General features: G+C 31.6%; 3 protein-coding genes and 1 pseudogene across 10 annotated transcripts; all 4 read right to left on the bottom strand.

Moving 5' to 3' along the window:
• Nucleotides 1-139: 139 nt before the first annotated feature.
• On the bottom strand, nt 140-9,594 carry LOC123902887 (probable glycosyltransferase At5g03795). Of its 6 annotated transcripts, none has more exons than XM_045952707.1 (6): nt 6,849-7,115; nt 3,575-3,587; nt 2,404-3,077; nt 2,190-2,320; nt 1,590-1,938; nt 140-906 (listed from the first exon to the last, which is right to left on the bottom strand). In XM_045952707.1, the coding sequence occupies exons 3-6, from the start codon at nt 3,016-3,018 to the stop codon at nt 244-246; spliced, it is 1,758 nt and encodes a 585-aa protein (XP_045808663.1). In that variant the 5' UTR covers nt 3,019-3,077; nt 3,575-3,587; nt 6,849-7,115; the 3' UTR covers nt 140-243. The 6 variants fall into 6 exon arrangements, with proteins under 6 accessions (XP_045808663.1, XP_045808661.1, XP_045808662.1 ...); XM_045952705.1 differs by lacking the exon at nt 6,849-7,115 and adding an exon at nt 3,192-3,254 and having other exon boundaries at nt 3,575-3,740; XM_045952706.1 differs by lacking the exons at nt 3,575-3,587; nt 6,849-7,115 and adding exons at nt 3,192-3,254; nt 3,345-3,479.
• On the bottom strand, nt 8,516-9,981 carry LOC123902888 (annotated as a pseudogene).
• Nucleotides 9,982-10,950: 969 nt separating this feature from the next.
• LOC123902886 (aquaporin TIP4-1-like) lies at nt 10,951-12,571 on the bottom strand. The gene is made up of 3 exons (XM_045952703.1): nt 12,160-12,571; nt 11,680-11,918; nt 10,951-11,463 (listed from the first exon to the last, which is right to left on the bottom strand). Exons 1-3 carry the CDS (start codon nt 12,284-12,286, stop codon nt 11,086-11,088), a joined length of 744 nt encoding a protein of 247 aa, XP_045808659.1. The 5' UTR covers nt 12,287-12,571; the 3' UTR covers nt 10,951-11,085.
• Nucleotides 12,572-14,862: 2,291 nt separating this feature from the next.
• Nucleotides 14,863-20,334, bottom strand: LOC123902885 (casein kinase 1-like protein 3). Of its 3 annotated transcripts, XM_045952700.1 has the most exons (15): nt 20,121-20,334; nt 19,975-20,015; nt 18,918-18,987; nt 18,658-18,806; nt 18,258-18,353; nt 18,088-18,158; nt 17,857-17,918; nt 17,716-17,779; nt 17,523-17,607; nt 17,291-17,417; nt 16,809-16,891; nt 16,436-16,490; nt 16,056-16,186; nt 15,769-15,945; nt 14,863-15,591 (listed from the first exon to the last, which is right to left on the bottom strand). In XM_045952700.1, exons 1-14 carry the CDS (start codon nt 20,194-20,196, stop codon nt 15,772-15,774), a joined length of 1,284 nt encoding a protein of 427 aa, XP_045808656.1. In that variant the 5' UTR covers nt 20,197-20,334; the 3' UTR covers nt 14,863-15,591; nt 15,769-15,771. The 3 variants fall into 3 exon arrangements, with proteins under 3 accessions (XP_045808656.1, XP_045808657.1, XP_045808658.1); XM_045952701.1 differs by lacking the exon at nt 20,121-20,334 and having other exon boundaries at nt 18,658-18,820; nt 19,975-20,021; XM_045952702.1 differs by lacking the exons at nt 14,863-15,591; nt 15,769-15,945; nt 16,809-16,891 and having other exon boundaries at nt 16,141-16,186; nt 20,121-20,314.
• Nucleotides 20,335-23,694: the final 3,360 nt, after the last annotated feature.

The raw sequence follows: 23,694 nt of genomic DNA, 5'->3' as shown, positions 1-23,694 counted from the left end.
TGTTATGAGGTTTTCAATCATATGCAGCAAATTCGTTATTTCAATTATGAGGAAGGGTATTATGTGATATAGACCTATAAAAATGTCTTTGATGAACCTTAATTGGAAGCCAAGAAAAAGTATTCAAAAGAAGGCAACATCAAATAATCAATTATTGCACACAGGAAAAATATAGAGAAATTTTATTTACACCAAACACTCAAAAGATATACACAATAAATGACCTTATATTCAAGTAGTTATCTAGCTAGTGGCAGAGAAAACTCTATTATACCAAATAGAATGAAGGATCATATGAAATAAATCATACTTGACAGGATTCTTGTGCCACAAGAAATGTTGTTGTACCTTTTTTACCCTCATAAGCAATCTTAGATATCTCTTTTCTGGAATTGAAAGTAGTATATTTTTCAAATTTGGAATGTCCTTCTCCAATACAATAACAGCAAAGGATTCCCAATTCAAAACCTCGAAAAAAGGTGGCACAAAATTATCAGATATAATAACCGGAACACATTCATAGAAAATAGCTTCCACAACTCTTGGACTATTCACTTCATACCCTCTTGCACAAATACAGTACTTGCTACTCTTCATGTAGTGAATGTAGTTACTGTTTCCTTTCGCTTTTGGCAATTTTCCGAAGATTTTCATGTCAGGATCTTTATTTTCCCAGTGCTTTAATAGAATTGGTCGCACATAACCATGCATGCTCCCTGCGAAAAAGGCCAGTACTGTCTTCTTTTTAAATGTATTGCCACCAAGATCCCTAGTTGGATTTTGAGCGTTTCGGACGTAGGTTTCTGGAAGAGACGCGTCTTTACCGAAGACAAATCCTTCTTTCACATCGGCGTTGCAGAGGGACCTTATGCAGTTAGTTAGGCGCAACTTTGTTTCTGATGGAGCCTGCACAGTTGAGAGGTACCGAAAATAAAATGCTATACAAAATTCAGATGTTTTTTGCTTCAATACCACAAAACTAATGGAATATGAATTTGAATGTGAAATGACAAACTTATTGTCGTAACTTTACCGGAAGTTAGGTGTGCCAATGGATCCGAACCGAAAAAACAGAACCGTGATTGATAGTTCACAAACTAAACTGAGTTCGTGAACAATCCATTACAGTTTGGTTTAACGGTTTGGAGCAATTTATTGTTTTTTTTTTTAAATTGTCCTAATATTTGCAATATGTTTTTTTCTTTTTCAAAAGTCCTAATTATCAGGTAATAATGGTACGGTTTGGTTCACAAAGAATCAGTTCAGTTCGAAAAAGTACAGCTCGAATTTTGTAAATGTAGTTCCGGTTCAGAACCACTAAACTGGTGCACAAAACCTTCATACCAGGTTAGTTCAGTTTTGAACGAACCATTAACAGTCCGGTTCGATCTTACCGAACAGTTCTAATGGTTCAATTCCGTACCATTAACAGTCCGGTTCGATCTTACCGAACAGTTCTAACGGTTCAATTCTGTTGGTTTCCTTTATGAACCGAACCATGACCAGTCTTAGATAACAAGGATCGCGACATAGTTGCAATTTAAGACCTTCGATTTGCAAAAATATTGACGAAGGGAAGAAATCATTACCCAATCATGGCAACCAACAAGAAAATGATCAGCACCTCCAGTTCTGTTCCAGAAAGAATATCTCGCCGCAATCAGGTCTACATAATCATGTAGATATTGAATCAGATTCTTGTGACTGTGTGAATCCTTTACATACAAAGTTTCCTCTAACATCCTAGAACTGAAAGGTAAGTAAAACAGGTGAGCCTTCTTTGGATTTTTTGTTACAAATCTTTTATTAGCTTCCATCAGCTTCATAAACCATCCCTCAGAAGCATAGATTCCTGTGAGAAATGGCGAATGCAATATAGGTCTAGCTCCTTCTTTGTATACATACACTTTGAGTCTCTCTTCCATTAACTCATAGCTCCTGAAAATTTGACAGACACAAGTTCAGGTCTGAATTTTGTAGCATCAATAAGCTATGAAGCACCGACACAAACACGGCACTGACACTTACACGTCAACAATAATTTGAGAAACAAAAGTAATAGAATGTAGACACGTAGTGTCAGTGTCGTGTTGGATACCAGACACGCTTTCAATCTGAAGTGTTGGTGCTACATAGCCATTAAACATCTAGTGTTAGTTTCATGCAATCACTACAAAAGAGAGTAATACCTCTTGAACATGGAAACATTATGATAAATAGGACCATAGAGTTTCGGATCATTCTTTACAATTGGTGCATTTTCAATCTCTGATCTTGCTTGCAGTAACTCTTGATCAACATCTGAAAACCACCTCGGCTTCTAAAAAACAAACAAACATAATAAGCTTAGAAATTTGAACATTAGAAGGAGGCTTAATGAACTGTCAAACTTTTGTCACATACCATTGATCGATACGACACATGACTCTGAAGCAACAACTTCTTCATTTCGGACACCGTTGTGACTTGTGGAATTGTTGCATGAGTTTCTTGATTCTCCTTAGGCACAGGACTAATAGATTTCTGAGATAATGATGACTTGTTATCATCATTTGATAACACTGCAGTTGTTACATTCGGACTCACATTTTTCGTAGAATCAAAACCTTGAGTTAAATTTGTTGATACAACATTTTCTTCTACCTTTTGTGCATTACTTACATTACCTAAACTCTTAACACTATCATCCACTATTGAACTTTTGTTAGACTCATCAAATCCTGGTTCCAATAAAAAACCAGTTATCGAAACACTATCCTTAGTTGCATTAGCTTTCTCAATGGTAAATTCATTAGTAGAGTTTTCTTGATTGAAAATTGTGACATTGTTAACAATAGTTTTGTTGGTATCTATAGTTTGAGATATTGGTATTTTGTTAGAAGTGAATAGAGAGAATAGAACATTGCCATATGGAAGCTCAAGATACTGAAAAGATAAGATCATTGCAAAAGTAATTCCAATAAGCCATAGTAATTTCTTTGTTTCTAGCTGAAACATTGACACAAAATCTCCACCCATTTTTGCTTAAATTCTTCAACTATACCATCAATTTTGACAAGAATCAGCTTATCTCACCTCTGCATAAAAACAACAAAAACAAGAAGAATCAAATATCAAACACATTCAATTGAAAAAGACTAACCAAACTAAACAATATTGATAAAATATCAAACACATTCAATTGAACTCACTTTTACAAAACAGATTCATCAGTGTCCAAATGAAACAGATTATGCATTATTTTTTTCCATTTTCTGAAATTGACCAAAGAAATATAAAGAAGGTAAAGAATGAAAAATCAAAACAAAAAACAAGAAGATGAAAGAAACACAACAAAGACTCACCAAAATTTGACTTGTCACTAACCAAACAACAAACCAATTTTTTACAGTGACATTCCACATGAAAGACTTACAATTCTAGTGACACCCCATTTACCATGCAAAACCAAATAAAACAACCAAGAAAAAAAAAAGAATCTTTTTTCAAAAAAAAGGTAGGAAGAAAAAAAAAGCAAATGAAAAAAGAGAAAAAACTAATAAAATATGAACTTTACCATAAAAAAAAAAAGTACCTTATTTGATACACACAAGAAGAAAAGATTCTAAAGATGAGTTAATTTGAAGTTCATTAACAAAAGGTTCAATGATTTGTTCTTTTTCTTGTCTTTTTCTTTGCATGCAGTTTCAGAACAAAACACAAACTTGAGTTGCTTGTTGAATTATTTAATATTGAAAAAAAATAAGAAAACTGAGTTAAACGTGTATTTTTTTTTAAAGCAACTTAGTGACTATATAAAATAAAGGCTTAATTAATAAGATGGTCTCTTAAAGATATTTTTGGTTTTATATTGGTCCTTAAAGAAAAAAAGGACCGAATAGGTCCCTTAGAGAAAAAAAGGACTGAATAGGTCCCTTAAAGACATCTCCGTTAATCAGTTTGGTCCCTTAAAGACATCTTCGTTAATCAGTTTGGTCCTCGAAAAAATGGATTGAAAGGACCAAACTGATTAACGGAAATATCTTTAAGGGACCTATTCGAACCTTTTTTTCTTTAAGGGACCTATTTGGACCTTTTTCTTTAAGGGACCAATATGAAACTAAAAATGTCTTTAAGGGACTATTTTACTAATTAAGCCTAAAATAAATAGGAGGATCAAGATTTGAACTCCTACATTGTGTAATGTCTCTATCAAATAAGTTATATTCACATGGACTAAATGTGAGATATTTAATCGTGTAAACTTAGTTCTATTGGTAAAAATGTCACATTTTATATGCAGAAATCGAGATTCAAACCTCAAACATTTTTTTTATTTACTTTAAGTTTAAAATTTTAGTACTCCATATGCCATAAAAAATGTACTAACTTTTATGAATTTTGGCACTAATTCCAAAATTGGAAGTTCCTTCAACGAGACAACATTTATTTATAGTATAGTTTTCGATCAAAGTAGCATAATGAAACTTTCTTGTTCTGACATGTAATAATAATAAGAAAATGTGTTTATTACTCATGCGAAGGGAAAGAATTCGATTATGAAAGGAAAACTCAACTCACATCGTATATTCCACGGGTACGTTCTCCAACACTAGGCCTTATGAGACCATCTCTAATGTTATAGTACCTATTAGGTACTTATGGTACTTATTAGGTACTACCATTGGAGCAATACACATTTGAGTACCTAATAGGTACTAGTTCTACAATAAGCAATAGTACCTATTTTGTTTTTGTGGGTCCAATTTATAATGGTGAGATGTGTTATTGGTAGGGCCTATTTAGAACTTTTTAAGAGATGTTGGGTTTGAGGTATTGAGTACTTATTAGATACTATAATTAAAAAAATATAAATGAATTATGTGTACACGTGAAACTCATTTAAGTACTCAAAAATGAATATCTCCATTGTGGATGCTCTGAACGCCCCGCAACATGAGAGTTGTCGGCAAATTCATTTTTTGCTTGTGGAAATGGAAAAGCAAAGTAAACGGATGTGGATTGGGGGTATGCAGAAATTTATTGCAAATGGACAAATATTTCGACCTCACCCACCACCAACATTGATAATACAGTACTACTGTTACTGTGTTTGTTTGTTTTTCTATTTGGTACAAAATACTGTGTTTGTTTTAAGTAAATAAAAATTATGGAGTACTCCTATATGTTGCATTTTTTTATGATTAGTCTGTCATGTTTTAATTCTTTTATTTCTTTAATAATTTTCTTTTGCTTATATTATGCCGAATTTGGATGGGTGCATAAGGTAGAGGATACAAATTGGGGTAAAAATAAGTTGTAAAAAATAAAGACTCTATTCAACCACACTAGATTTTGAACTTATAACTTATAAATTCATATTAAAAGAAAAATATGTTTAGTAACTTTTTTTTACGAACTTATAGATTATTAATTTATACTAACTTATAGGTTCTTTTTAAGTTAATTCAATTAGTTTATAACTTCTTATTTTTTATTTCAATTATCGTACTTTACAAAAATTAAATAACAAAGTAAAAAATGATTATTATAAAATTAAACTGCATACCTTAAAATAACATTCTGCACATATACCTAGTGACATTAAATCATCAATAATAGATTACTCCCTCCGGACACAATTATAAGTAAAAAACACTTTTTAGCAAAAAATAATGTATTCAGTCTATATTATTGACCAGATACATTACTTTTTCAATGAACCTAAAAAATGGTTTTTGCTTATAATTATGTTCGGAGGGAGTATGAACTAATACATGAATTAATATGTGTCGAGTGACTTATAATCATTCATAATAAACTTTAAACTAATATTAATATTTGTAATATATTAATATTAATATATTTGTAATAATATGTATGATGAATAATTTTTATTTTTACTAAATGTATGATGAATAACTTAAAAGTTATTAATAATATACTTAAATTAATACTATACTTAGAATTGAGTATTGGGTCTGATACATCATTACAAACCCGACTTGTAATGTGAAGATTGCATGTGGGACTTCTTTAACACAACCCCTCTCGTCAAGCGCTATGGACTTGAGGCGCGGATATGAAAAGGTGGATAACCCAATCAGAACTTGATAGCAGGCGGTCCAGGGGATTATGGAGGAGGCTATGATATAATCTTAGAATTTAGTATTGCGTCTAACTCATCTTTATAAAATTGATTTGTAAGGTGATGATTGCATCTACTTTATACGCACATATTCATGTCATCTCGCAACTGATGCAGGACTTCTTTAACAACCGTTGTCCATCTCAGCCCAACCCTAGTTCTGCCAGTGTAGGAGGATAATTTATGAAAGAGTCGGGATTCAGATTTCGAATTCTCCACTTTTTCACTTAAAGTACGTAAGCCTAACCGCTAAACTACTTAAGAAAAAAAAACTATAGCAAAAAAGTCTAACCAAATCAACCAAACAATATCGACAAAATATGGATTCATTTTTAGAAATCAGGGTCCAAATGAAACAGATTATGCATTTTTTTTTCTTTCCATTTTCTGAAATTGGCCAAAGAAGGTAAAGAATGAAAAATCAAAAGAAAAAACAAGATTATGAAAGAAACTCATAGAAACACAACAAAGACTCACCAAAATTTGACTTATCATACTAACCAAATTAAACAACAAACAAAAGCAGTCTTTTACAGTGACATTCCACATGAAAGACTTACAATTCTAATGACACCCCATTTACCATGCAAAACCAAATAAAACAACCAAGAAAAAAAAAAGGGGGTAGGAAGAAAAAAAACCAATTTTTCCAATAATAAACTAAGAAAATATGAACTTTAATTCCAAAAAAAAGTACCTTATATTTGATACAAAGATTCCAAAGATGAGTTAACTTGAAGTTCATCAACAAAAGGTTCCAAGATTTGTTCTTTTTCTTGTCTTTTCTTTGCATGCAGTTTGAGAACAAACACAAACTTGAGTTGCTTGTAGAATTATTTAATACTATATTGAAAGAAGAAAAAATATAAGAAAACGGAGTTAAGTATTTTGTCACTGATTCCAAAATTGGAAGTTCCTTTAACGGAGTTATTTTAGCATTCCAACAAACAACATGAATTAAGAACAACGTGACAACATTTATAGTACCCAAAGTAAGTTTTCAATGACAACATTTAATTTATAGTATAGCATAAAGTTTTGAATCAAATTGTCTCTTAACCATTTGGTTCTGGGTTCGATCCTCAGCCGGTGCGTATGGAAGCATTTGTTGGGAGAGATCAACCCCTTAAATGGATCTCAGTTACCTCGATGGGATTAGTCTCTGCAGTTCCGTGCAGAGGATACATTTGATTTAAAAATAAAAATAAATTTGAATCAAAGTGGCATAATGAAACTTTGTTTTTCTGACAAGTAATAACAACATTAGGCTTTATGAATGCCACCACAACAATGAGAGTCGTCAGCAAATTCAATTTTGCTTGTGGAAAAGAAAAGTAAACGGATGTGTGTGGATGGAATGGAATGCAGAAACTTATTGCAAATGGACAAAAATTTCAACCTCACCTAAATTAATAATATGTATTAGTATTTGATAATTGAATGTGACATTTAATTGATTGAGCTTATTTCAGAAATTACATATAAATAAAAATTATGATGTATATTAGTAAAAATAAAATAAAATTATGGTGTATATGTTGTTTTCTTTTTTTATTTTTATGATGAATCTGTCATGCTTTAATTCTTTTATTTATTTAATAATTTTGTTTTTCTTCTATAATGCCGAATTTGGATGGGTTGCGTCACGATCTAAGAAGTGGCAAAATACAGATAGTGCAGGCTTGTGTGAGCTTCAAAATCTTGCATTTTTTTCCAATTTTTTTTTTCTTCACATTTCTTCACATGTTAATTTCTTCAAATATTCTTCTCTTTGACCATGTATTCTTCTAAAAATTAACTAAAATACTAAAAAATAATAATTAAAAATACTCAAATGACTGAATGTCATCATGGGTGAATGATAATATTAGCAGAGTGATGGGAACTAGAGAGCATACTTTATTTTGGAAGGACAATTGGTTAGAGGGAGGGTCTCTTGAGGTGAGATTGAAAGTGAAAAAAAACACAAGAAATGAGGGTTTGAATTCTGTTTTCTTTTTTTAAAATTCTTTCTAAGTTAAAACGGTTTGTAAAAAAAACATAGTATATAAAAGAGATAGAGAAAAAAGACACAAATTTTATACTAATTCACCCATTAATCTTAGGGCTACACAAGATAACTTATCCACAATAATCACAAGATTACAATTGCTTACACACACGTCTAAGACTTCCTGCTCAGGACACATTGGTTAGAGACTTTCTTGCCTTACACTTAAGGACTTTCTCAATCAGAGCCAATATAAAGATTGTTTGGTTGTTATTTACGCTTGAGACTCGAAGAGTGATAAATTTCAATAAAGCACGGTTTTTGTAAACTCTTAGGATATTCTAAGATACAAAGTTTGTAACAATATTTTAAGTATTTTTGTGTTATTGCTTCACATAATATATCAAAGAATTGTAAGCTTAAGTTGTTCTGATGTAATCTTGCAAGTCTCAAGTAAAACACAATAGTACAAATTTTTTGTTGGATGGGTACAACACAATTCATATCTATATGTCCATATTAAAGTACAATAGTACAATTTTTTTTGAAAGTTCTCATGTAAAACCTAATCTTAATTCTTAGTATCTTTCTTCATCATCTACAATTAGAGGAACATGATCTCTATTAATGAAGAAATTTTCATAAATGAAACTAGCAAGCCCACTACCAATAAGAGGTCCAACCCAATAAACCCAATGGTTAGTCCAATTTCCACTAACTAAAGCAGGCCCAAATGATCTTGCCGGGTTCGTCGAAGCAGCTGAGAAAGCCCACCAGCCATGATATTAGCCCCGAAAATTTCTCAACGCACCCACCCACTTTCTCCCCCACACCCCAAAAAATTCGGAAAACGTTTTCCGATTTTTTTTTTTATAGTGTAAATTTTACACTAAAAAACAGTTCAGAACGTATTTTCCGAATTTTTTTAGGTGCGCTAGGGAGTTGGGGAGAAATGTTGAGGTGCGTTGAGAAATTTTCATTAGCCCCTACCACAAACCCAATCAAAAGCCCTTCCTGTTTTGTTTTTTTCTTTTTTTCTCCCTTATTGTACCAAAAAAAAACCCAATCAAAAGTGGGCCAAGCCCAGAAAATGCTCCTTTCTTTGGATCAACCATGGTTGCATATACAGTGAACAACAAAGAAAATGTCAACACAATCTCCCAAACTACTCCTTGAGTATATCCTATTCCACTTGCAAGTGTATGAGTTGGAATTGGCTGATGAATCATGCAAGATAGATTAATTAGCTTACTAGCAATAAAGGGCAAAAAAGTTTGAACAAACCATCTACTATATATTAAATTCTATTCGAGAAATTTATGAAAATTTTAAACGCTTACCAATCCACTAGTGAGATAATGAAGAAGATAACAAGCTGTTGAAGATGCTATTAATTGATCTATCCAATATAAGATGGCGCGGACGATTGTGATGTGGCCTCCGACAAGGAGTCCCAAGGTCACGGAGGGATTCAAATGGCCACCCGAAATGTGGCCAGCGGAAATCATTACAGCCACCAAAAGAGCATGTGCCACAGCCACAAAAGATAATGTCACTAATGCATCTCCACTTAACTTATCTATTGAAATAAATTTCGAGAATCAGTCTTAAATCCGTATTTTCTTCAATAATAACATGGTTACTAGAAAAATATTTTAGAGATAAATGTAAATAGCTAATAAACACATACGAGCAGCCATTGTAGAACCAACACCAGCAAAGACATAGAGAAAGGTAACAATGAATTCTACAATTAGAGCTTGAATGCAATCGGGCTTAGTGGCCTCTCGGCTTGTTCCTAACGCGATTTTGGCCATATTGACTTATGATTATTTTTTTTTTTTGACTTATGATTTACAATTTGCAATCAATTGCTTCCTACATTCAATGGCAGAACATGGATAAAAGAAGCTGCCAATATATAATAATATAAAGGCAAATTAACAAAAGTACATTTATATTATATTAGTTTTGTCCAATTATTTTTTTATTGTGAGATGGACAAGTTAACTTAATAATAATTTGAATGTTGATTCAATGGATAGTAACATTTAACGTACAATTATTTTTGATATAATATAGAGAATAATTTTGATGCAATGACATCTTTGTTGAATGTATTGTTGTGTTGTTGGAGATTGTTTGAAGTCCCACATTGCTTAGGTTCCCGGGATGTGAAGTGTATAAATATGTGAGGGCAACCTCACCCTTTGAGCTAGCTTTTGGGGTTGAGATCCAAACATATTTAACAATCTTCATTTTTTTTTTTAATATTTTAAATTGCCAACCCTAGCAGCCTCTTTCTTAATCTTCCCTTTTCTTATATTTTCTTTTTTTTTTTTGGGTTACATACTTATATTTTCTTCTTTCTCAATCTATTGGAGTGGGGGTAATTTTGTAGCATTCTTTTGTCTTAGAATCACCTATATATGCATCACTTTTTATCTTCTTTTTTTTCTTCTAAATAATTGGTTTATAGCTGAATTTTCTTTAGTGTCTTTATGTAATTTTGTGGTTTTATTGCGATGTTATTTTGTTTGTCTTCTTAGTACGATGTTATTTGATTTTGTTCTTATAGTGTTATTTGTTTGGTTTATATTGTCAGATTAATAAAAATATTTTGGCTTAATTGTAGTTTTGGTCCTCTATTTTATTAAATTAGCAAAATTAATCCTCCTATTTTAATTTTCCCCAGTTTTGTTCCCTCGGTCATTTTTTTGTTCATATATTGATGATGTGTCATATTTTTAATGACGTGGAAATCAATGTAAATTGCAAGTTGTTAGGGACATGTAAATTTCAAGTTATATGCAATTAATGTTACTCTTCAAACAAATATAATACTAGAAATCATTTTATTTTTCATCTCTCTACCAAACACAAAAATAAAACACATACTAGTTGGCTTATTAAAGAACAATAACACAAATTTTATGCAAATTCCCAAAGAAAAATTTAATGTTAATTCTTAATAGCTTTCTTCATCTGCAACTAAAGGAACATGATCTCTATTGATGAAGAAATTCTCATAAATAAAACCAGCAAGCCCACCACCAATAAGAGGCCCAACCCAATAAACCCAATGATCAGTCCAATTTCCACTAACCAATGCAGGCCCAAAAGATCTTGCTGGGTTCATTGAAGCAGCTGAAAAAGCCCCACCAGCCAAGATGTTAGCCCCAACCACAAACCCAACCAAAGTTGGGCCAAGCCCAGCAAGTGCTCCTTTCTTTGGATCAACCATTGTTGCATAAACAGTGAACAACAAAGAGAATGTCAACACAATCTCCCAAACTACTCCTTGAGTGTACCCTATTCCACTTGCAAGTGTATGAGCTGGAGTTGTCTACAAATCATGCAATATTCAATGTATAATTAGTGTTGTAAGCGGATCAGAAAAATTCAATTAAACCGACATTCTAGACAAAAAAAAAAAATATTATTAATTGTATTGTATGGATATGGATATTTTCAAATTTTTTTTACACAAAAAAATGAAAATATTAAATGGAAGAAAAAAATTGTTCTATTTGAAAAATATACGGCCATTCTAGACACTTACCAATCCACCGGTGAGATAATAAAGAAGATAACTAGCTGCTGCAGATGCTACTAATTGATCAATCCAATATAGGACAGATCGAAAGATGGTGATGTGGCCGCCAACGAGGAGACCCAAGGTCACGGCAGGATTCAAATGGCCACCAGAAATATGTGCGGCGGAAATCATTACAGCCACCACAAGAGCATGTGCTATAGCAACAAAAAACAATCCTACTAATGCATCTCCACTTAGCTTATCTATTGAAACAAATTTCGAGAATTAGTCTTAGATCCATCCATCCAAAATTGTTAGTAGTCGGAGTTTGAATCCTGAACTTTTAGTAAAATTACATGGAAAATTGAATCATGAAATTTGGATTCAAATATAATGATGTCATAGGATGAAATTAATAGAGGAATAATTTCAAATGTGACAATGTTATATTATTGTAATCATATAATAAAAATAAGTGTTATAGCTAGCTATGTTTATATATACCAGCAGTCATTGCAGAACCAACACCAGCAAAGACAAAGAGAAAGGTGGCAATGAATTCAACAATTAGAGCCTGGATGCAATCAGGCTGAGTGGCCTCTCGGGTTGTTCCTAATGCAATTTTGGCCATTTTGACTTGTGATTAATTTGCAATGAATTATTGCTTCCTACACTCAATAGCTGAAAAATGATCAAAGAAAGCTACCAATTTATAGCCAAATTAAGAAAAATAAATTATATTATTTTGTCCACCTTTTTTGTTAGTGGAAACTGAGTTGGACAATTGATCGTGATAGACAAGTTGACTTAATAATAATTTGCATGTTGTTTCGCTGGATACTAATATTTAGCGTCCAATTATTTTTGATATATACTATAATATAGAGAATAATTGTAAGTGTATACGTACAACATTGTTGACAATCATACATGATCATTTATTTATACTAGTTCACGGTTAACCTAATACTTATGTGATCTAATCTTTTATATTCAAGAAGGGATTTTCACTATGAATGATTTTATTACACAACTTGTGTGTATAATATTTTGGTTATTTGAACTTAGACTCCACAACTTCTTACAAGCCATCTAATTTTGTGTTAGTTAAGCGTACGTCTTGCCTTACCAAAGAGATGGTTTAGCTTTTCACAAGTCCGATTTCCTGTCGAACTAGTCAAATTAATCGGTTTGATCACCTTAATTTTAAACTTTTAAAAAGATAAATAACTAGTAACAAGAAATTTCAATTAAAAGAAAAACTTAAAAAATGAATTATTTGGATGAACAATAATGATTTGATACGAGAAAGAAAGATAAAGAGCATGTTTCGTTGAGAGAGTGAGAGAGAGATTTATCAAAGGCAGAGGATCGAAAGGAATAGATTGGTCAAATTTGATGCTGAACCTCGATCCGCATCTTTATTGTGCTCCTTTGATTAATTAGATCTCTCATATCTGTTGTCCAAGGGAACAAACGGAGGGATTGACTTGCTAACCAAGGCGCTCTTCAAATGATACACTCAAGACTTGGACCATTTGGCGTCCCTCCGAGCCCTTCCGAGATGCATCATGTCCTTCTTGTGGATGTTGTTAGAGTTGTTTCGTTTAAGATCATAGTTTTTTGTTTGTTGTCCTTTTCTTTTTCCCATTAATAAAAATGAAAAGTAGAGAATCTTGGTCGAGTATAGATATAGAGTAATTTTTTCTTTTCTAATAAGTAGAAATCAAATAACTATTCCAAAGTTTACAATAGTAACACACATTGTGCACCAACCACTTGTGCTAACTTCAGTGACGAGAGTACTTTTTTCTCGCACCTCGAATCGAATATACTTATATTGTCATTCATTTAAACCCTATTACTCACCTCAATCATCCACTATCATAGTTTTATGCAGGTACACATCATATCATTTTGCTTCTTTACTACCATAAATAAATTTCAACTGTTTACCATTGATTCCGCTTAGCGATCACACCATTGACAATACTCTACAATACATATATGGAACATCATTATGTTTTTCATTACACTCTTCAAGAAATCAATGTGCTATAATTATGACAATATGGTGACATTCTGTGACCAATCAACTTCACATATAAAAACAAGCTTATAGATGTGACTTGGTCAAAGGATCATCCAATGTTATATGTATATTATGTTACCTTAAATTATTAGTATAACTCTAATTAGTGGTTAATGAGACATGCAAAAGTAACATCATCATGTTCTTTATTTCATTTTCAACTTTGTCATGTACTATAACGATGACAATGGTGAGTGTCCACTATTTTACTTCTACTCCCTCTCCGATCAACTTGTGACAAGTGACAAGAACATATAAATTAAATGAATAGGTCTAAGTCTAACCTATGCATGATGTATCTTTGGCTCCACTCAAGTAAAGATAGAAACAAATACTGACCTTAATTCATTCATAGAGGCATAAAAGGGTGGACACCGGTCGATTTCGGGCCCAAAACTTCCAATCTGAATGAAACTGAAATGAATAATACAGACTCACTCCCGATGCCTGTTTGTGACATCACGGGCTTAATCTGCCGAAGACTGAAAAAGTGGCCGGTGGACATGAAGTGAACCAACCCCACAGTGAAAACAGGTTTCAGTCGGATCTCGGTTTCCTATCAACCTAATAGCAGATATCAAAGAAGATAAGGATGAGATAACTCATGTTTATGAAAAAAGAGAAGAAAAACAAAAGCTAATGTGTTAGTGACTGTAACTAAAGAAAGATTGTGTCATCATCTGATAGAAACCAAAAACAAGTAAATATACACAAGAAATCATCAATATAAGAGAACTCTGTGTCATCATAATACAGTGGAAAATGGAATTTCAACTACCAAGAGAATCCTCCTAGGCCAATCACACGCCTCCTTCAAGGTATCTTCCTTTGTCATGACTCTTGTTCGTCTGGTTTGGCTTCTTTCAAAGTCCATGTGTGAGTGTTGTCGTTGAATTTTCGCAGAAACAAATGAGTTTGAAATGAAATTTAGGACTAAAACTAGGTCCCTAGAGATTACACAAGTTGACGGATTTAAAAGATTCAAGATCAATTTCTGGCGATATAAGATCGGCACTCATAGGTTGAGTACTCAAAACAAGATTCCATATAACAATGTCAACACGCAGAAACAAAATTCACAAAGCATAATAGAGCTCAACAAAGAGAAAAACTAATTGAGAGAAAGATTGATTATTTCGAATTGATACAATGAGAAAAGTTGATTACAATAAGTGTAAGGTACACTTTATACAATGATCCTAACTAAGTTTACTAATCTTCACAAACTTTCAACTAGTCCTAACCAACTTGCAACTACCTATGATAAACTCCAACTAATCCTAACACTGTCATAAAAAAAATACGAGGAAATGATTGAAAAAAATTCAAAGTACATAACCTATGGTAGGCATGTGAGGTTATTAGTGTGAGAACTTCAGCCCCTATTATATATCTGATACTAGAATTTATAAGATAATTAAGTAATTAACTACCATGTTTAAGAGCCTAACACATATTTTCCAAGCAATGTAGCAACTGTCTAGGTATATCTATTATCTAACAAGATTTTAATTCAAACTATAACTAAAAGAAACTAATGCCTTGGCAATTTTTTATTCTGTTGCTTTTGTAACGGTTGGTAACTGTCTTCCAATTTCGAATAAGCAGCAGTTTCTTCGAAAATTGGCGACTGGCAAGTCAATCAACTTCAGAACTTCCTTCAACTTTCTTGGAGTTTCTTATACACCATCAGTAGTGCACTTAGAGCCCTCAACCGAGATCTCTTAAAAAACAGGTCAAAACACTTTGATCAACTTCAAATCATGCTTCTCCTTAGGCTCAATGAAGCTTCATAACAAAGCGAATTTTTTCATCCTGAATATTTCAAATTTCTGCACCCAACACTGAGAAACAAACCAAGTAAGCTGGTCAGTAAAACATTCTACAGAGATGTCAATATGGATTGTAACCCGTGAGCCAACCAAAGTGAGTTGGGTTGGCAAGCTTTGATACCTCTTTGTTAGGTAGAATTTGTGATACTAAGAGTGTGAGTTCAAATTATGGGTTAGTGGTTCCCTTACCTTCTAATTGATGGATGAAACTCGGCGTAGTGAAGGAACAACATCATCTGGAACACCACATTTACTCCCTAACACGCCATCCGGGTTTGAGACTTCTACAGTGCTTTCTGGTTTTGCGACATTTTCTGTAGACACTATAGGCGTGACAGTGGAAATAGGTAAACTAGTATTCACATTCTGCAAAAATCATATCTCATTCAATTTAATTACTTCAGTCAAATATACATCAAACTAAAATATCGGCATAGCTTAATTTGTAACTGTATTATGCATAGAGGTACAAATACCTGTTTATCTGTTTCAATCTCATCATCAAGATCGGTATTTTCAACAGCTACCCTGAGCTTCATACAAACACGCGGGCGATCGGTATAGATTGTTGGTTTTGCCACAGCATTTTGAGTACAATCATTGACTTCTGAAAACGGAACTAAAGTCATTATAAAGTGTTCTAATGTGCATAGACTAAAAGTAAAATCATTTCGGCACTAAAACAAGAAATTTTACATAGACTAAAAGCAAAAATTGAAAATGGTTTGCTTTTTCAAAAAAAAAATTGAAAATGGTTTTAGTTTTAGTTTTATTTGTTAACAAGGAAAATGAAAATAGAAAATGGTTTTACAAAGTAGACGGCTCCTTAATTTTTCATCCACAAGGATGAAGTTACCTGTATGCTCATCCACATCCACTGGCTCAAGACTGGTAGGCATAGCAACTGGAGCCTACGAGTTGTGAGTGAGAAATTAAACAAAATCAGTACAAAATTAATGCATAAGCTATCATAAAATCCATATAACATTTCACGTTCCTACAAATAAAATTAGGAAAAATAAAAATAATAGAAACTAAAATGTTTTCGAGGTTTTTAAAGTTATAACTTAATATGTCACAATGGAGAAAAGTGGTTAGAACTTCGAGCAGCTGTGTTGAAAATTTAGCCATGCAAAAGGTGAACAAAGATTGAATACAAATATAATAACACTAACAGGAAATCCAATCAAAATGGAAATTCAAACACGGCAAATTAAGGAATCACACACAATTGATAGATTTTGTTCCTTTGCCTGTTGAATCTCCTGATATTTTAAAATCGTCCAGTCATATAAATAGTCAGCCTCATATCCTGCCAAACAAGATTCAATTGCATTAATAGATGACGTATATATAAGAATTGAATTACGTATCGGTTTAGTTTTTGAAATTGTAGGAATCAGACACTTTAGTCTCTGAAATTAATGAAATTAAAACCCTCTACTGTATGAAGACCTTCTGGATCAGTCAATTTTGTCCCATAAAACTGTCTCAGAAGGACCAATGAAATCGAGAATTATCAATTTCACAGACTAAATTGCTCGGGACATGGACCAGCTTTAATCTTAACTATGCTTTGATATCGAATAGAGCGCAAACAATGATACAATGACATTTAATGGCAATCGGACAAAATTAATCAACCAACGTGTATGTCAATTGACATCTTAAACAAGTCAGTACTTGAACATGATAAACATTCACTTAATACCTTTAGAAGTGAACAATTCACGAAACAGTCGCTTCAAATATCCATAATCTGGTCGTTGATCAAATGACAAGGAGCGGCAATAATGAAAGTAAGACGCAAACTCCACGGGATATGACTTGCAAAGTACCTAAGAACAAGAAGTTTGTAGTCACGAAACTATTTTAGATGTACTTTTTCACTTATGTTCAATTCCGGAGGGAGAATGTAACAAGGGGAAACAAGATGCGTATACCTCAACACGAGTTGAGAACTTCATATTGCAAATTTTTTCATATTTTTGCATTCTGGTGGCAGCTTGCAGACCCTGCCAAGGAAGGCTAAAATGCAAGAACCATATAGTTAAGCCCTACATTTACCTAAAGAAACTCGGAGCAACTGATACTCACAAAAAGTGGTGACAGTACAATCATTAGGGTGAGACGTACCTTCCTCTTAAAAAGTACAAAAGAACATAGCCAAGAGACTCCAAATCATCTCTGCGACTTTGCTCTGAAGAAGTAAAACCAAAATTTAGAGAGAAAATTGTTGGTTACATATAAAGAAGGCGAAATTCTTTAAGTACTCACCAATTCCTTTATGAGTATTGCAACTTGCATAACGCGCTGTTCCTGTTAAGTTTTTGTTCTCTCTGGATGAATTTATCAAAGTAAAACAAAACATTAAGGCATAAGACACTAAAAATGAATCCAAAATTCAAAATGAATTTAATTCATTAACATGTTATTATGTAAATGAATTTAATTTTCATCAAGAGAAAAGACTCGCAACAGAAAAGTTGAAACAGAAAATTCTTATACCTGTAAGGGATATGCTTGTAACTGATAGGATCCCTATATCCTTTTGAAAGTCCAAAATCAATCATACAAACCTGCGAGGGTAACATATTTCATAAATTATCATATATTAAAAATTGGAAGTATAAAGAGGAATTATACACAGGAAAAAATATACTAATTAAGCTAGCTACCTGAGTTGCTTTCTTCCCAAGACCCATGAGGAAGTTATCTGGTTTGATATCTCTGTGCAGTAATCCCTTCGAATGTAGAAACTCTATCCTCGTAAGCTGTATTCAGAGAAATAAAAAAGGCTTATTCTATGTATGGATCGACTTATTTTAGTTTATCTCCTGACATAAGTATTTCTGTGACTATTTGGAAGAGCTTGTGAAAACAGCTTATTACATGTCCACAACCTGTTTTCAGCTTATTTTCATAAACTCTCAAGGATAGCTTACGAAAACAGCTTATATGAAAACAGTTTGAGTTTATTTTATCTTTCTTTATAGAAATAGCATATACATAAGCACTTATATGATATGCGTTTATGCTATAAATATGTAACAAGTCATGAAATGAATGAATGATTACCATCTGATCAGCCAACATCAAAACCGATTTTAGCGAAAACTTGCCACTACAGTAGTAAAGGAGGTCATCGAGACTCGGTCCCATAAGTTCAAGAACTAGAACATTATAGTCTCCATCAGTACCAAACCATTTCATTCTTGGAATACCACCTTAAATTCCATGACTATGATGAATTAGAATTAGGACTGAGAAAACAACGGGAAAATACTGTAAGGACATTCAGATTCAACATAAATTCAGGTACTGCTTTTATAACTTACTTCCTCCTTTAAGAATATTATATAACTTTGCCTCATATAGTAGCTGTGGTTGTTTGGTTTTCTTGCTCTCCTATAAAACAATAACATGGCTTATTATAAATCATCACAAAGTCATAAATACACTCTATGAAGTGTTTTTAATCCCTTAAACATGTGAATACTAAAAGTGTTAAAATCTTAAGGATAGAGCAGGAAGTAAAACTGTATTTAAGCCTTGAATATAATCCTTTTTTGTGTCAACCATTCGACTTTTATGGGAAAGAGGCCTAGTAATACGAAATTCAACTGCAAAGTAAGTAAAGTCTAACCAAAGATTGTTTCAGTCAGAGATCGAATCCCAATATAATCAATCATGTAGCACATATTACTCATCACATCTATTACTTTCTCATTCTTCCTTGTCTACTCCTCTCTTCCCTATACCTCGCTCGCACCCCATGAAAGAAACTCGCACCTTGTTTAAATTAGGAACAAATTTTATCTATGAAGCACAGACACATAGACACTAGACACGGAATTTTTTTTTGAATCGAACACTAGACACAAGATTGATATGTCGACATTGGCAAACACTAAAGCCCAAAGAAAAATATGACTAAAACAATGCAACTACTTAAATAAAAAAAAATCGGTATTAACTCTCTGATTCTCAGGGGAATGAGCCTCAGTAATCCAAAGTTCAGCCGCAAGGTAAGTAAAATCTGGCCAAGAATTGTTTCCACCTCGGCTTCTCCCAAACGATTCGTCCTACGAGAAACTCATTAACCACTTGAGTTCAATGTCTTGGTTAACTACTTAATTAAATTTGATCCTGCATCTCTAATTTCCTCTAATCACCACAACTACTCATCTTTAAAAAACTAACAAAGATTGCATACACTTTCCTAGCTCAAATTACTCTAACATGACATTAATTAACATAACATAGGTCTCTTCATATTTAAAATACAACAATATAGTAAAAAATATAATCACAATTATTACAACAAAAAGACAAAAAATGAAAATTTTTGTCAGAAATATCCAAAAATTTAAGTAACAATTTCCATAGACTCACCTTCTTAATGGCAACAAGCTCAGAAGTCACAATATGTGCCCCTAAAAATTATCATAATCAAAACAAAAATAAATAAAATATAATTTAATTTAATATAAACATGTAAAATGAATGAAAAAAAATGAAATTTGTGTGTTAATTCTTACCAATATAAATTTCACCAAATGATCCACTACCAATTTTCCGACCAATTCTATACTTTCCACCAACAACTCTTTCCATGAAAACTGAAACAATATAAACGACAATGACAATGGAAAAACGACGACGATGATTTTTCCAGAGAAAGCGAAAGAGAAAAAAAATGAAGTTTTGCTTTCTGAGTTTGTTGCTTCAGTTGGTTTCGTATATATCGAGGAAAAAATAGAAAGAAAAGAAAAAAGGAGTTGAATGAGAATAGATAATATTTTGAGGTTAGTTTGGGAATTTTAAGTTTTGTTTTTAAAAGTTTGTTAATGACGTGGAATTGACAAATATTTTGACGGTGATCTTTGCGTACATGTCGTAAAGTTTGTCACTTTGTCCTAACAACAAAATTTCACCACATTATTATTATCTTTTCATTCACAAGTCTTTTATATATTTTTAAATTTTTAATATTAAAGAATTATAGGTGCATAATATACTACTAATAAGAAACAATTTATCTTTTTGCCTAAAAAAAATTATCTTTTAGATTTATCGAATATTGGTGTACTTGGATATATAAGATATATCGGTTATTGAATAAATCAAAAAATGAATTGTTTCTTATAAAAAAGATCGAATAAAATATTTAGTAAGAATATTATTAGATATATAGTATTAACTAATACTATCTTTTATATTATACTAACATAGCATCTCATAGGATTATATTTTATATTGACTAGAATTTTGAGTTGGACCTAACAATCCTATAAAATCGGCAAAAGGATTTATGGTGTAGTTTTTATTTTTTTTATATCATTCATGGTTTGACTTTAGGTCAAACACCTTGATGGACATATAAGTTTTAAAATTGAACTCCAGCCAAGTTTAAAACATTATATTTATTATTCATCAACTACTAAAGTTTTTTTAGGTGTGTAATATTATTAAATTTTGTATTTGTTATTCATCAACATCAATAACAAATTGTCTTTGATACTAATTTGGTGGATGTTTTTTTTTAGTAGTGGTGGATGTCAAAAATTCATAGGTACTAATTTGGTGGATACTCATTTGTTATTCATCAACTATATTAGACTCATTTGTTCTTATGCTAGACCATTCACGCTCTTCAAAGTTATATGATTTGCGCCTCTTATAGTTATACATAAATAGGACTAATATGCAATATTGTAAAGAATGCAAGAGCAAAACAAAAAGTTATTTATTTCCTCAAAATGTTTTGAAATATCATGTTATTTTTTATTTGTTTTATAAGAGGGGATTGAAAGCAGAATTTAATAGAAGACAAATAAATGAGTAGTTTATATTCTTTTAAAGGTAGTTATCTATAGCCTGATTTTCATATGTAACAACATTTATTATTTGATGATTATGAATAAAATGCTATAAGTAGGTCCGACTCATACATATGTGTCTGATGTGCGACGATATCGAGCCTTAAATAATAGTTATTTAATTAGTTTTAATGTTCGTAAAATATTTGATGTGCATCAATAGATTAATGGTAAGTTATACTTTTTTGGTGTGCAAGATCTTTGGTTCAAATCCTTACGGTAACATTTTTTCTACATAATTTTAACTCTAGAAGGGACGGATCCAGGAATCTATAAAACAGGGGCCGGAATAATTAAATAATAAATATTAAATAAATCATAATCATAATTATAATAGTACTTAAATATATTCAATAAAAAATAAAAAATACATTACATTGTTTATCTAAATTGTACACGATATTGCTCTATATCATAAAATTCATCAACAACTGAATCTGTATTAATTAGTTTGAAATTCATTTTCTATCTTGTTTCTCAACCTAATTTTCACAATCTTCATAGCAGAAAATAATCTCTCACTTATAGCAAACAATCAGAACTAACTTAATCGAATTTCGACTTTAATAGTGTCTAATACATATTATCAAAATATTTTAAAGTAGTAAATTGTTACAATTACTATGTTGTGGGTGCATGATTTGCGTCAATCAGTCGTTACTAATCTTTTAACACATCTCTCAAATATTAATTTATGTGTACATATATATCAGGAATAAGTATATGAAAGAAAAAAAATATGACAAGAGGGGGGGCCTCAGCCCCTACTTGCCCCCCCTTATGTCCGTCCCTGACTCTAGTCATTTTTAATTAAATTAAAAATGTTAAGTTTTTTTAAAAAAAATAAACTTAGAATTGAAACTATTACATATAGAACTCATTCACAAACTCAATCACTAGGTTATTTTAATCTTTCCATCAATTTAATTTTGAATTAAAATATCTCTTTTTAATGTTATATAAAATTATAAATATTTTTTTATGTTATTTATAATTTAAATAGTGAATAATCCTTTCTAAATTTTGTTGTATTTTTTTAATTAGAAATCTGTTTTTAATATTGAACCAGGACCTCTAAAAAGTCGAAAACAACCCTAGCTATAACCATCTTTTAGTAAAAAAAAATATCAATCGAAAGCAAAATAATGTAAACACATACGCACACATGTAAATACAGATGCAATGCAAAAAAAAAAAAAAATAAATACAGATGCAACGTAAACACTGGTGTGATTTCATTTTATTTTTTGGTAAAGTGTGTGATTTTTATTTTATTATTTAATGAAAGGGAATTAAATTGGTGTGAGTTTGTGTGGAAGGGAGTCTACTAAATTATATTTAAAAAGTACTCTATAAAGTACTCTAATTTATAATTTAGTGAGAATGTATATTTTATAGTCAATTCAATTTTCTGTAAAGGTTTGCATGTACTGATTTGTCATCATATTAGTTTATTTTATATTTTTCTCATAAGTAGGTCTGGTTCATACTCATGTGTCTGATGTGCGACGGCATCAAGTTTCAAATAATAGTTATTTAGTTTTAATGTTTGTAAAATATTTGATGTGTATCATTAGATTAATGGTAGGCTATACTTTTTTGGTGTGTGAAAGATCTTTGGTTTAAATCCTTACGGAGACATTTTTTTTACATAATTTTAGCTCTAGTTACTTTTAATTTAAGTTTTTTTAATAAAAAAACCTTAGAATTAAAACTATTATATAGAACTCATTCACAAACTCAATTTCCAGGTTGTTTTAATCTGTACATCAAATTTAATTTTGAATTAAAATATCTCTTTTTAATATTATATACAATTATAAATATTTTTTATGTTATTTATAATTTAAATAGTGAATAATCCTTTCTAAATTTTGTTGTATTTGTTAATTAAAAATATGTTTTTAATATTGAACCGGAACCTCTAAAAAGTTGAAAACAACCCTAGCTATAACCATCTTTTCGTAAAAAAAATCAATCGAAAGCAAAATAATGTAAACACAAACGCACACATGTAAATACAGATGCAATCATGCAAACATTGGTGTGATTTTTATTTTATTCTTTAATGAAAGGGAATTAAATTGGTGTGAGTTTGTGTGGAAGGGTTTTTTTTTTTTTAAGAAATGTGGAAGGGGGGTCTACTTAATTATATTTTATAATTTAGTGAGAATGTATATTTTATAGGCAATTCAATTTTCTGTAAAGGTTTGCACTGATTTGTCATCATATT

This window comes from Trifolium pratense, linkage group LG1 (genome assembly GCF_020283565.1).
Source record: "Trifolium pratense cultivar HEN17-A07 linkage group LG1, ARS_RC_1.1, whole genome shotgun sequence".
Classification (NCBI taxonomy): domain Eukaryota; kingdom Viridiplantae; phylum Streptophyta; class Magnoliopsida; order Fabales; family Fabaceae; genus Trifolium; species Trifolium pratense.
This window is presented reverse-complemented; position numbering and strand designations above follow the sequence as displayed.